The sequence below is a fragment of the Mesocricetus auratus genome, unplaced genomic scaffold (assembly GCF_017639785.1).
Source record: "Mesocricetus auratus isolate SY011 unplaced genomic scaffold, BCM_Maur_2.0 Super-Scaffold_100010, whole genome shotgun sequence".
NCBI lineage: Eukaryota > Metazoa > Chordata > Mammalia > Rodentia > Cricetidae > Mesocricetus > Mesocricetus auratus.
This window is the reverse complement of record NW_024429194.1, coordinates 7135415-7151749: the sequence shown is the minus strand read 5'-3', so window position 1 is coordinate 7151749 and position 16335 is coordinate 7135415. Positions and strand designations below refer to the sequence as shown.

Below are 16335 nucleotides of genomic sequence, written 5' to 3'. Positions count from 1 at the left end.
AGCTTCCTGTCGGCCCTGTTTTCCAATCCTTCCCAGCCAGCACTGCTTTCTTCTCTAGCTGTTTGTACTTTAAACGCAAGCGCGCAGGCAGCTGGTTAGATATTAGCACACTTGACAGCACGCTGAGGATGGACCCCAACCTTAAAGTCCACAGATCAGAAAGCCAGGAACTGAACAGGCAGGGCTCTGTTTGCTGGTCAAAGGGATAGGATCTGAGTCATAGCACGTGGGCCCGGGTGGGGACATGCCCTTCCGAATGCCTTCTAAGATCAGCAGATAGCTGAAGGTTTCTGGTAAGGAACAGGAACGCACCACGGTCCTCTCTCCTAAGAGTTAATTCTAATGGGTCTGTCAGTCACCTGGACGGGAAAACGCCGTCCCTCAGGGGGAGCTGCCTGCTCTATGGGATTAGAAATGATAAGAAATATAGATTGCCACAACAGTCTCCTTGGCATTTCTTGTCTGATAAAAATGCCCCGAGTCACCGTTTATCTCCTACACTACGCTTGTGTATCGCACTGAATTCTTTCCGCTGGGGTCACAAGGGCCAGAGAGCCAAAGGGAGGTCAGAGAGAGACACAAACAAAACCAAACACTTCTCGCTTGTTCTTACGCTAACAAGACACACCCCCAAACAGAGGAGCCGCGCTTTAATGCCCCCAAAGTCTCCAGGGTATTTTTTGGGAGAAAAAAGAATATAGCACCATGGCAAAAGCATCCAATGGGAAAAGGGGTTTATTTGGGCTCATGGTCCCAGAGCGAGAGTCCATAGTGGTGGGGGAGGTGTGGCAGCCGGGTGGCTGGAGCAAGAAGCCAAGAGATCACGTCTCCAGCCGCAAACACAACGCGGAGAGAGCAAAAATGAAGTCGGGGTGAAGCTACAAACTCTTAAAGCCCGCCTCCAGTGACACAGTTCCTCAAGCACGGCTCCGCCTCCTAGAGGTTGTGTAGCTTCCCAAACAGCGCCAACTACTGGGGAGGGGGTCAAGTGTTCGGATATACCAGCCTGTGGGGGGGAAACCGCTCATTCCATGCACCACACTTGCCCCTTCTAAAGTTATTTCCTCAAGCCTACTTTTTGTTTGTTTGATTTTTTTTTTTTGAGACAGGGTTTCTCTGTAGCTTTGGAGGTTGTCCTGGGAACCAGGTCTGTAGACCAGGCTGGCCTTGAACTCAGAGATCCGCCTGCCTCTGCCTCCCGAGTGCTGGGATTAAAGGCGTGCGCCACCACCGCCCGGCTATGTTTAATCCGTTGAGGTAATCAGTGAGTTTGGGCTGGAGGAGACCAGAGCTCTATGGGAGCTGAGGGAAGCAGCTCTGTGCTGCTGGCTCTGGCAGCCTGAGGACGCTTTCCTCAGAGACTTCTAGGTGAAGCCATGGCCTTAATCTAGACTTGGGAAAAATAGGCACTTTGGAGGCAGAGGCAGGCAGATCTCTGTGAGGTCAAGGCCAGCCTGGTCTACAGACCTGGTTCTCAGGACAGCCTCCAAAGCTACAGAGAAACCCTGTCTCAAAAAAAAAAAAATTGCCTAGATGTTCCTTCTCCCAACAAGGAATGTGTTTGCAAATGTTAACTTGCTTAAGACCTAAGTGGGACTTTCCATTGCGTTGGGAATATCACATCTTTTCTTTCGTGCAAGGTCCCGTCTACGGCTTCCATCTCCCGCCGTGACCCCCCTCCCATCCCACACATCATTTTCCATTTCTGGGACTTAACTACCATTGCCCCAGGTTAACCTTCTTGAGAGCATCTACTGAGTCCTCACTTTTCAGCTTCAGATTAGCCACGTGAAGAGGAATATTAAGCCACACGAGGAATACAGGAAGGGATGTCGCACCATACTTTATCAGGGAGAAGTCACTTACATAAGAAACGGAAAACCTGAGGTCAGCAGTCCGCTGGAGCCCCGAGGGGAAGAGAGGCCCCTCCCTCCTAGCTCTTTAGGCCCCTGTCTTCTCCCACGTACCTGTGACCACGCCCAAATGGGCGTGGTCAGCGCTAAGAGCTCTCCCCTCAGTCATGTCCTTAGGGAGGCATTCTTCACAACCTAAAGGCCCTACCTGTCACTCTCTCACAGTCCTCACCCTTGGTGTCCTGACACTACCTCCAGTAGCCTTTGTTCACCACGATGTCTAGCATGACTTCGAGTCCATAAAAGCACTGTGGGTTTTTTTTTTATGTTTTTAATAAATGAAACGAGAGATTCTAGGTTTGTCCAATTCGTTGGTATTATTCCAACTTACATCGCCATGAAAAAGTAGCTACACTTCCTTTGACCTAGCTGAAATTGTTACTGACTAGAACGCTCTGAGATACAGATGAGATCTAAATTCAGCTTGCGAGTGTAGCCCTACACTGTTTACCAGTATCTCCTTCACGAAGAAGAGCGTGGAAAAGCGTCTGCTGTAGAAAGCTTACGCCTTGGTACTGACGCCTTGAGAACCCAGGAAAGACAGAACACACTCCCACGTCAAGACTGCAGGAGGCCGTGAGGAAGCTCACGGTCAGGATTCCTACTGTTAAGGAGAATTGGAATGGATGGAGGTTCCCAGAAGGAAGGAGAATCGAAGGGATCTGGAAGGAATGTGCTTTGCCAAAGGAGAAGGAAGGGCATCCACTGTGGTCCAGGGCCAGCAACTGAAACAGGGAAGAAAAGAGAAGCGGAACTGAAGTCTCCTCCCTTTCTAGAGCGGAGCTTGGACAGTGCCCGAGGGAGAGCATCCGCATCTCTTATTCTGGGTTTTTAACACCGTGACAGCCGAGCAGCAGATTAATAGTCCTTGTGTTTTCTTATACCAATTTTTTTAAAAAAATCAAGCGTACAATTATTTTCTTAGCCAAAAAGGAAAAATGAACAGCCCCTGGGTAAAAATGTACAAAGAGAACGAGTCCCACATGGCAGGGTCAAGTAGGTCTGACGATGGTCCCTAGAGGAGGGTCGCCTGAAAGAACAGGCACCAGGGGATGTGACATCAGAGAACAGAACAGACCGCCTGGACCAACTGGGACAGAGCGGCGGTGAGGGCCCTTCCCAGGGCAGCCGCAGTCTTTAAAAATAAAAACAAAAACAAAAACAGAACATTCTGATGAACAGTTTGCAGTTGGAAAAGGTATTAGTTTAAGCTCAGAAAAACAGTCATCTCACTTCTGGTTTATGAGCATCATGGGAATACAGAGAAATACATTTGTATCTCCCTCCCAGTCGGTGTGAGGTGGTTTTGTGTAAGCACACCTTTTAAAGGGGCTGCTGTTCTCACTGCTGTTCCTTGGTTTTTATTGCATCTTTTCCTCCGGGGCGTTTTGTCTCCGCAACATTGCTTTGAGAGCAGAGGTGTCAGCACTCTCCAGCTCTATTTTAAGCTTGGGTAGGAGCACACATAATGTAAGTAAGAGCTGTGAAACGGGGATGCATGAAATGTCTGCTGCAGAGCAGACTCGGGAGTCATTGGAATTCTGCTCTAAATTAACCTGTAGCTTGGCTACAGAACCCCATTCTAGAGCAATTCACCCAAAAGAGTGGCGAAAGGGTTGGGGGAGACTGAAGTAGAAGGTGGTAGAGACAGCAGACAGACAGATGGGTCGATGGAGACAGATATACTGGGAAAGGGATGGACAGAGATGGAAATCAGACATCGGTTTATTTCACACGGAAGATGAGGAGACATGGGCTTACATAGGAATTGCTTTGAAGCTGGAATTATTCTGTATGCTAAAGCAAAAGACTCTCTTTCTAAATGAAGCAGAGCACTAGGATATAAGGAAGTAGTTATTCATCACTGCGGATCACAAAGACTCCCAGCATGGGAAGGGATTTATAGTGGTCAAGTCACACAAAGAAATCTTCCTGAGATGTTAATACTCAATATCTAGGCTTTCATTCTCTTTGAGGTCTTGATTTGGCTTTTTTATTTTAATAACGACTTCCATCAAGCTCAGAGAGTGCCCCACACAGAAACTCTGAGGTGAATTTGAAGCACGTAAAAACAGAGTTTCCTGTCTGATCCCAGGCGCTGGGTAGAGCAGCTCATTGAAACTGCCTAAAGCTGGTTGTGCTGGCTCATGATTATAATTCCCGTGCTTAGGAGGCTGAGGGGGGAGCATTGCTACAAGTTCAAGGCCAACCTGGGCTACATAGTGAAACCCTATCTCAAAAAAATTTATAGCTGGGCATTGGTGGTGCACGCCTTTAAACCCAGCACTCAGGAGGCAGAGGTAAGCAGATCTCTGTGAGTTCGAGGCCAGCCTGGTCTACAGAGGGAGTTTCAGGACAGCCTCCAAAACAATACAAAGAAACCCTGCCTCAAACACTGAAACACTTTTAAGAAAAGAAAATGTTCAGTGACTGAACATACCAGAAAAACCTAATGTCACTGGAAAAGAATCATTTCACTCTAGGGCAATAAAGGGCCCAGTATAGCGAGTTCAAATCAGTCTTCTCATGGTGTCTCAGAGTGACTCAGGTACAGAGAGCCCCGGCTCCACCGTGAGAACGTGAGGTGCCCAACACTGAATCACAGCTCCAGCATGATAGAGATAAACCATACAGCCCAACGAGCTCCAGGTTTCTCTGTTGCGTGGGTAAATAGGAGCAGGAAAAACCCTCCTGGAGGGGGATGGAGGGAAAGGCAGCAGGGGCTCCATGGTGGCGGGGCCCAGACCTGTTGGGGCAGGTCTAACATCATCCTTTTGCACTTTTATTTGCACACAGTGGAAGTAACCCAGGTCAGGGCTCTCCATTGCCTATGAGTCCTTTAGGCCAACACAAACAAACAAAAGATTCTGCTTGTTCTCAGAATCCAAGGTAATGGGCTGGAACCAGTAGGATGGAGATCAGTTCTATCCTGACAGCCTTGGATTCAACAAAAGCTGACCTCAGGTGCTGAAGAAAAGCCAGCGAGTGGACCACATCCCTTTTGGGGCTGGCCGGAGCCAGGGCTTCCGAGGACAGCAGGTAACTGATAAGGGTTTTCTGATCCTCCCACAGAGGGTCCTCAGGACTTGCCAAGGTGACATCTCACCGACTGTAGAGACCCCTCCCAGCCTCTGATGACACACCGGTGAACGTGTGGGGTTTCAGCGAGCGTTTCCCTGGTGGAAGCCTGAACACGGTGTCACAGCCAGAGTTTAGGACGTTGAAATCTGCTTTGCTTGAAACTTCACAGCTGCAGACAGATGTGCTAGCGTAGCCACCCAAGGTAAACGGCTGAGGGTATGGTCATTCACAGGGAAACCCCACAATGAAAGAGAGGCACAACAGGACCCTGACCTGGGAACTGACCCCTGGGCTGTCGCCTGTCGTAGGCAAGAGTATCAGAAAGCAATATGATCTCCACAAACCAACCCTCTGCTCAGTTCCAAACTTCACGGCACCTGAAAGGGAAACATTTTGGGTATGTGTGTGTGTGTGCGCGCGCGCGTGCGTGTGCCCATGCACGCATGTGTGTGAACAATTAATTTGGCAAAATAAATCACTAAAAGTTTCCCTTACTTTGTTTCCGTAGAGCCATTTGATTTTATTGGATGAATTTCCACCATCCCACTGTCTGCTTCCTCTCTGCCATCAAAACACTAAATAAAATGCCACAGGACACATAATTTCAAGTGTGACTACAAATGTAATCCCGAGTATATATTCTCTTCTTGTAATGACTATGTCACTCTTGTTCACCGAACAAGACGCAGAGTCAGAGATGTTCAGGACATCTGAGGGGAAGCAAACTTCCCCTTAGAAACGGGTGTTAAAACCAGACTGGAGCAATGGCTGTGTCAATGGAGAGGGGAAACCCCCCTGAACTTAGCAGCCCCTGGGAGGAGGAGAGTTAGCCCCGCCCTTGGGGATGAGCCCACTTACTGGTCGTCCAATGAGGAGTGGGCAGCCTTGAAACCGTTATGTATACGCACCAGCAACAAAAGCAGACTCAGCAGGTTGTGCTTGTATATTTAAGCACACAGATAAGGAACATGTATGTGTGTGTGGAACAATAATAATGAAAGAAAAAAGAGACTATCGGTTTTGAGAATGGCGGGGAGCGTGGGAGGGGGTGAAAGGGAGTCCCTCGGAGAACCCGGAGGGAGTGAAGGGAGGGGGACGTGACATCATTTGATTTCAATTAAAAAGATGTTTTTGAAAAAAGAAAATTAAAGCCAACTGTCATACTCCTTAAAAAAAATAAATAAATGAAAGACGTAAAAGAGTTGAGTGTAAATAAACTCACAATTGTAGGGGCACACAGGGCGAGTTTAAATCAAACTTCTCAGGGTTCGTTTACAGCACCAGGTAAATTCAAAGTTTCATTTCTGACCCCACAAAGCATAACCATGCAGGCTAAGTTAGGCTAAAAATACAAATGTGACACTCACTGATTCCTTGAAAGAGCTCCTCGATATTAATGGCATTCTTCGCGCTTGTCTCCACCACGATGGCACCTATGGATTCAGCATACTCCTTCGCATCCTTCAGAGGCACCTCCCTGGAGAAGAGATCAGACCCATCAAGGAGTGAATGCGTGTTAGTGAAACACGAATACTCAAGAGACCAAACACACAGCACTCGTGGAAACGATACCTTTGCTTTCCTATAGAATAACAACTCAATCACCCATCAAGAATTGAAGACCTGCAATGGATGCACCTTAGAAACTGGTCTCTACCAGGCATAGTGGTCCATGCCTTTAGTCCCAGTAGGTAGATGGCTTCCAGTTAAGGCCAGCCTGGTCTGCATAGTGTGTTCTAGGACAGCCAGGGATACAGAGAGACACCCTGTCTCAAAAAAGAAGGGAGAGGGGGAGGAGTTGGTCTCTGGCAACCATGGACAAGACACACATTTATAAAATAGTGCTTTCTTTACAGAAGTGAATTCCTAGCCTGGAGAGAAAATGCTTGAAAGTATCGGCGATGGGTATTCCAGAAATTTGGATGTCTGTTCCTCACATTGAAATTTAATTACCATTATGCAAGTATTGAGGAGTGAGACCTATAAGAGGATTAAGCTTGAGGGTTAGGGTCAATGCATTTATGAAAGAGAGAGTTCAACCCCCTCTTCTGCCTCTTTGTCCATCCACCTGTGAAAATCCTTCCACAGGGCAACACAGTGCAAACACCATCTTGGAATCAAAAGCACCAAACTTGCCGGCTCCTTGATACTGGATTTCCCAGGCTCCAGACTTGTAAGTCTGTATACTTTGCCCAAACTATCCAGCCAGTGGTATTCTGTTACAGACTAAAACCAGACCACGGCGGGATAGTTTCAATCTTTCTTTCCTATCACATGACTCAACATTAATAATACACTGTGTGTGAACTAGTGTGCAGCTCTTGACATGTTTCTTTTGTGACAGTTTTGGCACATCTGAAGGTTCAACATCCATGTACCCAACTCATTGCACATAAAAGAAATACGCCAACCCACTTCCTAAATGATGCTGCAGGAGCTATTTACACTGTGAAAATGAAGGAGGATGTTTTGGTCCCCAGGTGGTGGCACTATGCGGGAAGGACCAGGAGGTGTGGCCTTGCTGGAGGAGGTGTGTTTTTAGGGTTTCAGAAAGATACCATTTTCAGCGTAGTCTCTTGCTTTCTGCTTGCAGACCAAGATGTGAGCTCTCAGCTGCTCCCGCACGCCTGCACCACCCGTGGACTCTAACCCTCCAGAACCGCAAGCCCCAATTAAACGTTTCTTTCATAGGTTGCCTTTGGTCTCAGTGCTTTACCACAATAATAGTGAAGTAATGAATACACACAGCGTTTGCACCGTGCTAATATAAACAATCTGGAGATGGTTTAAAGTGCACAGGGTGGAGGGGGTGGCCTCTGTACAAACACGAAGGGGCGTGAGGACCTGCGGACCCCGGAAGCCTGACGGGCTCTGAGAACCAACCTGTGAGGACACCAAGGACACCTTTCACAAACGTAAACTCTGTGACATGATCTGATGGTTGGCAATGGAAATCTTGTGGCCATAATGCACCATGGCATGTCTGAACCTTAACCTTCCAAAGGTGTTTCTTACCAAGGCATTAGGAATAACAGTCTGAAAAGGAATTAACCAATCTGGTTTCGATGTTAAAAGATACAAAGGACGGTTCTTAGTCTCCAAAACCTGTGTGTTTATCTAGTGAATGTTTTGTTGAGTGGCTTTTGAATACAGGCCCTCCTCTGGAGTCGGGGGCGGGCACGCCTGTTAGACTGGAGACGAAGCCCATCCATGGGCTTCTAAATCCACAACACTGCAACAGAAGCGCTTCAGGAGTCGAGGGGTGGACACGATCCGGTGAGAGAAGGGAGTCAGGGAGACCTTCTCAGAGAAGGCCATCTTAATTGTGGCCATGAAGGTGAGTATAACACGGGTGAGAATTTGAGAGTGGGCCAAGAGAGGGCCACAGGAGGGAGTGTACCCATGTTTCCTCATCATAGGAAAAAAAAAAACATGTGGCACACCCAAGCTATCTCAAACTAAGAGTCAAGACGGCATGGAGGGAGGGTACAACCCGTGCTTATGTGTACTTTAAAGTTGTCTTCATATATCTTTTTTGGCGGGAGCAGGGGTTTCGAGACAGGGTCTCTCTGTGTGGCTTTGGAAGCTGCCCTGGAACTCACTCTGTAGACCAGGCTGGCCATGAACTCACAGTGATCCGCCTGCCTCTGCCTCCCTAGTGCTGGGATTAAAGGCGTGCGCCGCCACCACCACTCCCCCACCCCCCCACTCCCTCACTCCCCCACCTCCGGATACGTTCATAATTTGTCCATAAACACTGAACTCTAGCCTAGCTTGCCTTGTACACAACCTGTAGCCTAGCTTTATAAGAAGTATCAGAGTCTCAGCCAATCACCACTGTTTGAGCCACGCCCAACTAAGACAGACAGGAACAGCAGCCAATCAGCTGTCACTATATTCCACTTTCTCTTTTTAGATCTCCATTCCTTTCCCCTGGCTCTGAGAAAAATCTGATTGGCTGAACCTTTTCAGAATGGAATTGCTGCTTGATCCTAGAATTAAAAAAAAAATCAAATTAAGATCTGTAATCTTATATATTTGCTGGCGTATGTGGGCATGTGCGAGTCCATGTTGCTGGGAACAAAATCCACGGTCTCATAAATGTTAGGGCTTCGGCGCTGAGCTACGCCCCAGGCATGTATTATTTTACTTTATTTACGTGTGTTTGACGTGTAAGTGTGTACGGCATGGCACCCATGCGGAGCTGAGAACAACTTTTGGGAGCTGCTTTTTCCCTTCTGCAATGCAAGTGATTATTTGTAGAGTCTCGAAGGCCAGAGGAAGTCCTGCCAGTACAAAAAAGAACTCCAGTCTGCCAGAGCGCGTTCACTACTGTGCTTAATAAAAATACACGGGCTGACAAGATGGACAGGGGGGGGGGGAGGTGACGGCCACCAAGCCGGAGTTCACTCCCCAGAGCCTAACATTGTAGAAGGGGAGGATCAGAATCCTCCACACACACATTATATGTGTGTGCAGACACACACGCGCACACATACAAATTAACCTCTAGTACAAAAAAAGTACAAGTACATTTGAGGTCCTTGCCTGGAGTCTACAACACAGAGATTCCCCCAAACTGGCAAGCGTGGGAGTGGTAAGATTGCCTCTTATTTATGAGACTCCCCAGCTGACCTCACAGAATTTGCTAACGTGGGACCCTTAACTAGCTGCAGGTTTAGGCTGGTTACCCAAGAAACCAAGTATGGTGTTAGAGACACTTCCAGCCCCAACCCCCAAGCAGGGCAAGGGGCTCAATAATGAAGCCTGCCACAAACAACAACAAAACCAGCCTCTCAAACAGGAGGCCTGGGGAACCTCATGTCAGTGACCACACAGCCACCGCCAGAGCAGCCCAGGCTAGGAGCAGCGGAAGGTCCTCCCTGCCCTTCAGGGACTCTTCCATTTGGCTGCTCTGAGTTTGCAATCTTCATCACTAACTGTAATTCTAAGTAAGTGCTTTCCCGGGTTTGTTCTAGCAAGCGCCATGAGGGAGGTCGTGAGAGCCCTGTAATTTGCGGTCTGCCAGCCCAGGCAAAACTGTGGGTGATTCTGGGCGGCTAGAGACCCGCAGCTGGAGTCCGAATGAGGGGGTAAAGTGGTGCTGAGCCTCTCCGTGGCTGGACTCTTCACCCACTCTGGTCTCTGCCAGAACGGAAACAGGATTGCAAGGTGCCAGCTGCGGTCAGAATGGTGTGGCGGCAGCCTGGGAGAAGCCCCTTGGCTTGGTGGGAGCACACTTAGTCATGTACAGTGGTGAACACATACGGGCACACCCCGCTCTGTTTCAGGGGTAAACCGTGGCACAGGTTGAAAGGCTGCTGGCATTGACCTTAGGTAATTATGGCTATCATATCCAGCTTGTGTTCATTTGTTTACTCTGTGTGTGTGTGTGTGTGTGTGTGTGTGTTTTGCCTGCATGTATGTCTGTGCACCTCACACATTTCTGATGCCCAAAGTGCCAGAAGAGGGCTGTGGATCCCTGGAACTGGAATTATAGATGGTTGTGAGCCGCCACGTGAGTCCTGGGATATGAACCTGGGTCTTAATCACTGAGCCACCCAGCCCCGATGTCCAGTGTTTTAATCACTCTTCAGCAAAAACTGAATGTCTGCTATATGTCGAGCATTGTGACAGGCATTGAAACAGTTAAATAGAAATTACCTAGACCCGGTTAAGATACAAACATGAGGCAGTCAGCTTTGATGCAAAACTTCCTTTAGGATTTCTAGCCCTTGCTACGCAGAGTCACCAAGAAGTTACAGCTGCAAAGCATGACAGGACCCCTCCTTCATCCAAACTAACCATAGTCTGCACGTCCTGGAACCTCCGTCATCCAAGCTAACAGTCTGCACTTCCCAGACTCTCCTTCATCCAACCTAACCATAGTCTGCACTTCCCAGACTCTCCTTCATCCAACCTAACCATAGTCTGCACTTCCCAGACCCCTCCTTCATCCAAACTAACCACAGTCTGCACTTCCCAGACCCCCCTTCATCCAAACTAACACAGTCTACACATCCAGGCCCCTCCTTCATCCAAACTAACCATAGTCTGCACGTCCTGGAACCTCCGTCATCCAAACTAACACAGTCTGCACGTCCAGACCCCTCCTTCATCCAAGCTAACCATAGTCTGCACGTCCTGGACCCCCTTCATCCAAACTAACACAGTCTACACATCCAGGCCCCTCCTTCATCCAAACTAACACAGTCTACACATCCAGGCCCCTCCTTCATCCAAACTAACCATAGTCTGCACGTCCTGGAACCTCCGTCATCCAACCTAACCACAGTCTGCACGTCCAGACCCCTCCTTCATCCAAACTAACCATAGTCTGCATGTCCTGGACCCCCTTCATCCAAGCTAACACAGTCTACACATCCAGGCCCCTCCTTCATCCAAACTAACCATAGTCTGCATGTCCTGGACCCCCTTCATCCAAACTAACCATAGTCTGCACGTCCCAGACCCCCAAGCTAACCACAGTCTGCACGTCCCAGACCCCTCCTTCATCCAACCTAACCACAGTCTGCACGTCCCAGACCCCTCCTTCATCCAAACTAACCATAGTCTGCACGTCCCAGACCCCCAAGCTAACCACAGTCTGCACGTCCCAGACCCCTCCTTCATCCAACCTAACCACAGTCTGCACGTCCCAGACCCCTCCTTCATCCAAACTAACCATAGTCTGCACGTCCTGGAACCTCCGTCATCCAACCTAACCACAGTCTGCACGTCCAGACCCCTCCTTCATCCAAACTAACACAGTCTACACATCCAGGCCCCTCCTTCATCCAAACTAACCATAGTCTGCATGTCCTGGACCCCCTTCATCCAAACTAACACAGTCTGCACGTCCCAGACCCCCAAGCTAACCACAGTCTGCACGTCCCAGACCCCTCCTTCATCCAACCTAACCACAGTCTGCACGTCCCAGACCCCTCCTTCATCCAAACTAACCATAGTCTGCACGTCCCAGACCCCCAAGCTAACCATAGTCTGCACGTCCTGGACCCCTTCTTCATCCAAGCTAACACAGTCTGCACGTCCCTTCAATGTCAGCATTCCTCTGGTGTTCTGGTGAGACTAAGTTCACACCTCTCACAGCTGGGGTCAGCCAGTCAGCAGCTGACTGAGTTCTCAGGATGGAGGCTGGAATTCAGAAGAGGACCAGGTTCCATGCTTCACGGACCAGCAGGAAACAGGCAGAGCTAGAGAAGGAGAAAAGACACAGCAAGAGGCTGTGGCACATCTGGAGCGGTGACTCCTGACATTCCTCATGGCACATCTGGAGCGGTGGTGACTCCTGACATTCCTCATGGCACATCTGGAGCGGTGGTGACTCCTGACATTCCTCATGGCACATCTGGAGCGGTGACTCCTGACATTCCTCATGGCACATCTGGAGCGGTGACTCCTGACATTCCTCATGGCACATCTGGAGCGGTGGTGACTCCTGACATTCCCTACTCCTCACCTCTTTATCTGGTAACTGCCTAGCTATCAGGCCTGAATTCCAGGAACGAGTCTCTTGTCACTTGTCATGGGAATACACCAGGAGCTTGTCTCAGCCCCTGCCAGGCACAGTGGCCCCTGAGCTGAAGAGAACTGGGGCCCCTCCACTCAGGTCTCACTTCTTCCCCAACAGTAGGTAAAGGGGTGTCAGGACCCCCCCATCATGGCAAAGGTTCTGGGTTCTGGCATGATTCTTTCTTGTCCCTGAGTGACCAGACCTGGAGAAGAGGGTACACTCATAGTAGCTGCAATCAGAGTATCCTCTCACTGGAGTTCTCTAGACAGGAACCTGAAATGATTAAGCTACAAAGACTAGTGACACTCATCCCCCACCCCCTTAGTTTTTGAGATAGGCTGTGGACATGTAGCCCAGGCTATCCCAGAAGTGAGTGTGTAGGCCAGATGAGGCTGGCTTTTAAGTAGTGTCAATCTTTCTGCCTGACATCCCAATCAGACATTACCAGTGTGTACCACCATGCCTGAGAAAACGATTTAAAAGCAGAAAGTTTGAATACGAGTGGAAGGGTCCAGCCTCAGCTAAGCCAGTCCCAGTCTCAAATAAAAACAAAAGACCCAAAACAAAAAAATGCCTAGGAAAACAAGCAAACAAAAAATCAGAGATGTAAGTGATTATTTTAAAGGAAAACAAAATCATTTTTCATTTTAAGAAATTCCAGGGGTGACTTTGGCTGTAGTGGGGCAAAGGTCAGACAGAGCCACAGTTTTGTTCCAGGGCAGGTACCCTGGCTATAGTTGATACCCCAGAGGTGGTCTGTGAATACCTTGTCATGCCAGATGCTAAATGCCCTCAGCTGCCATCCACGGAGAGAGGAGGGAGTCGGGAGGGGCCGAGTGAACCTGACAGGAAAGTGAGGGCAGGGAAGAGGTTTCTGGGGTGAAGGTAACCCCAAAAGGAGGCGCCTCGCGGGCCCAGCTCTGGACTTAACCAGCCCGGGTCTTATCAAACTCTGGACGGCAGCCAGTCCTGTGTCCCTTGGACTCGGGCAGAAAGCCCTGAGTTGGTCACTTGTACTGGGAGACTTCTCAGCAGGGGAGATCAGGAACACAGAGTTCCCACCGCTCTAGAATTTCAACGTGACTGTGCGGGGTCTCTGTTTTGTTGTGCGAGGGTGTTACCAGGCAACACAGCAGCTGACTCACTGTAACCTCAGGACTATTCAAGTCACCACGGGTCTCTTCCCCCAACACCAGGGAGCCCAGAAGCCACACCTGTGAGGAGGGATCAGTTCGGCGGGTCTCGGCCAGGACAAGGCATCGACCTCCTGAGGGGTCTGCGGGAGATTTCGTTCCAAGGACCCCCGTGGTGCAACCACAGGTTTAGGCCACAAGCGCTTGCTGCAGCCTAGCTCAAGGAACCTGATGAGCAGGTGAACACGCTCCGGTGTCAGTCACTGCGCTCGCTCACGGAGCAAGGGTCACTGTCCGCTTCCTGTGTCTGCTTCCTGCCGTCTTAGTCCCACACGTACTCATCCACCAGACTTTACGGTGTCGGGTGTAGCACCCGGGTCTACGAAATTCTCGCATTGTTGAGTCAGTGTCTCTTGAATAAATATGCACAAAGCTGTCTCAGCAACGATGACAACACAGTGCCAAAATCCTGCAGGATTTTCAGAGGATAGAATTCGAACACCAAGAAGGCTCCTAGTCCTGACCAGTATTCCACAGGCAAGTAGGGGGCACAGCGGCGTGTGAGCCATCCACCAAGAACATTCATTTCAGTAAACGGCACCAAGAATAAAACGGTCATACTTTGTTTGGTTTTCTTGAATTTAGGAAATCTTACATTAATGCTGAGCAATTTTTTATTCATGGATGACAAGTAACTTTCCATAAGCCACAGACATTTTTTGTCATATTCTTACCCATTTTCACTTCCTAGATTGATACTGGAGTTGTCTTTTTTCCTCTTATTGATTGGTAAGTGCTCTTTACATATTAGGAAACTTAGCCTTCTGTCAAATATTTTCCATATTTTTTCTGACAAGTTTTTGTGTGGTCAGCCTTTTTAAACAAATTTTTACCTGTGTGTGTGTGTGTGTGTGTGTGTGTGTGTGTGTGTGTGTGTGTGTATACCTGAATATATTATGTGCACTACGTGGGTTCAGTGTCTGTAGAGGCAAGAAGGTGTCAGGTTCCCCTGTAACAGGAGGCTGTGAGCTGTCATGTGGATGCTGAGGACTGAACCCAGGTCTTCTGCAAGAGCAGCCAGTGCTCGAAACTGCTGAGCTCGCCAGCTGCTGCCCTGCTAATCATTTTCCTGGATGCCCTCTGGGTTTCATATCATGCTTATATAGTTCACTTTCGCTCCAACATTTTTTGTTTTGCTTTTGTTTGGTTAGTTGAGTTTGGAGGGTTGTTTGCTTGCTTGTTTGGGTTTCTCTGTTAGTAACCCTGACTGACTTGGAACTTGCTCTAAGACCAGGCTGACCTCTGGTTCCTGAGTGCTGGGATTAAAGGCATGCACCATCCGTCCCTACCTGGCCCAAGATTTTCTTTAATTCTGTTTTCTCTCTTTTTTAGTGTCTGTGTGTGTGTGCGCATGTGTGTGTGTGTCTGTCTGTGTGTGCTTGTGTCTGTGTGTACATGTAGTGCATGTGTGTGTCTGTGTGCATCTTTGTGTGCATGTGCGTGTGTGTGCATGCACGTATGCGTGTGTCTGTGTGTGTGAGTGTGTGTGCATGTGTGTGCGTGTGTGTGCGTGTGTGTGTGTGTGTGTGTGTGTGCATCACATGCACACAGTACCTGTGGAAGCCAGAAAAGGGCATTGAATCCCTGGACCGAAGCTGTGGCCATTTGTGAGCCACTGCAGTGGGTGCTGGGAATTGAACCTGGGTCCTGTGGAAGAGCAGCCAGTGTTATTAACCCCAGAGCCATCTCTCCAGCCCCATTTCCTCCCAGCATTCTATAACGTATTATTTTATATTGAAATATTTGTTCTATTTTTCTTTTGTCGTCTCTCATTTCCCACAACTAGCTAGCTACCCCAGCATTATTTATTGAAAGACTCCTTTCTTACACCAGTTTTCAGTACCAGTTTTGTGATGAAATCAGGCACCCTTGCATGCTTCGCCTCAGTCTCTGACGCTCTGCTGGTCACTGGGGTCACTAGTCTTTTCTGAGTCACGCCGAGGCTCTTCCCTGTGTTTAGTACACGTGTGTACTAAACTAGGATTCGGTGACTTCTATCCCAGAGGCCCAAACAGAACTTTTTGTCTGTCTGTTGCTTCCTGATGAGTTTTGGGGACCATCATCCAAAGTGGCTCTTATGTGGGTAACTGGTCTGATACTTTAGTGGATTCATAGGTTAACCTCGAGCAAACTGACAATACTGAATCAGCCTACCCACGTGAAAAAAAATAGACATTATTTTCATTTCTTTTATGTCCTACAATGGCATTGTGAAGTCTTATCTGTTGAGACTTGCTCACTTCTCGCATGAATTCATTCCTAAGATTTAAATTTTCAAAACTTAAAAAAACTATGAGCCAGGCGGTAGTGGTGCACGCCTTTGATCCCAGCACTCGGGAGGCAGAGGCATGCGGGTCTCTGTGAGTTCAAGACCAGCCTGGTCTACAAGAGCGAGTTCCAGGACAGCCTCCAAAGCCACAGAGAAACCCTGTCCTGAAAATTCCACCCGCCAAAAAAATAATAAAATAAAAAATTACATATACGTGAAAAGGTGATTTTAACCGCGCGCTGTTGTCTTAACGAAGAGTACAGTTTCTACTGCTATTCTCTCCCTGGTCATTATTGTGTGTAGGTACAAGAACAGCTTGCCTATTCTAATAGTTTTCGGGAAATA

General features: G+C 48.6%; 1 protein-coding gene and 1 long non-coding RNA gene across 3 annotated transcripts in view; one reads left to right on the top strand and one right to left on the bottom strand.

Annotated features, from left to right (window-relative positions):
• Rab31 (RAB31, member RAS oncogene family) overlaps nt 1-16335 on the bottom strand; it is a 117199-nt gene that overhangs the window by 9857 nt on the left and 91007 nt on the right. The window contains exon 6 of the mRNA XM_005077167.4: nt 6362-6471. Coding sequence (XP_005077224.1) covers nt 6362-6471 — 110 coding nt within the window. The remainder of the gene's footprint in view (nt 1-6361; nt 6472-16335) is intronic.
• LOC121142716 lies at nt 3189-7684 on the top strand. 2 transcript variants are annotated; one of them, XR_005879758.1, is made up of 3 exons: nt 3189-3383; nt 4795-4952; nt 7588-7684. It is a non-coding gene; the product is annotated as an uncharacterized LOC121142716 (long non-coding RNA). The 2 variants fall into 2 exon arrangements; XR_005879757.1 differs by lacking the exon at nt 3189-3383 and having other exon boundaries at nt 4663-4952.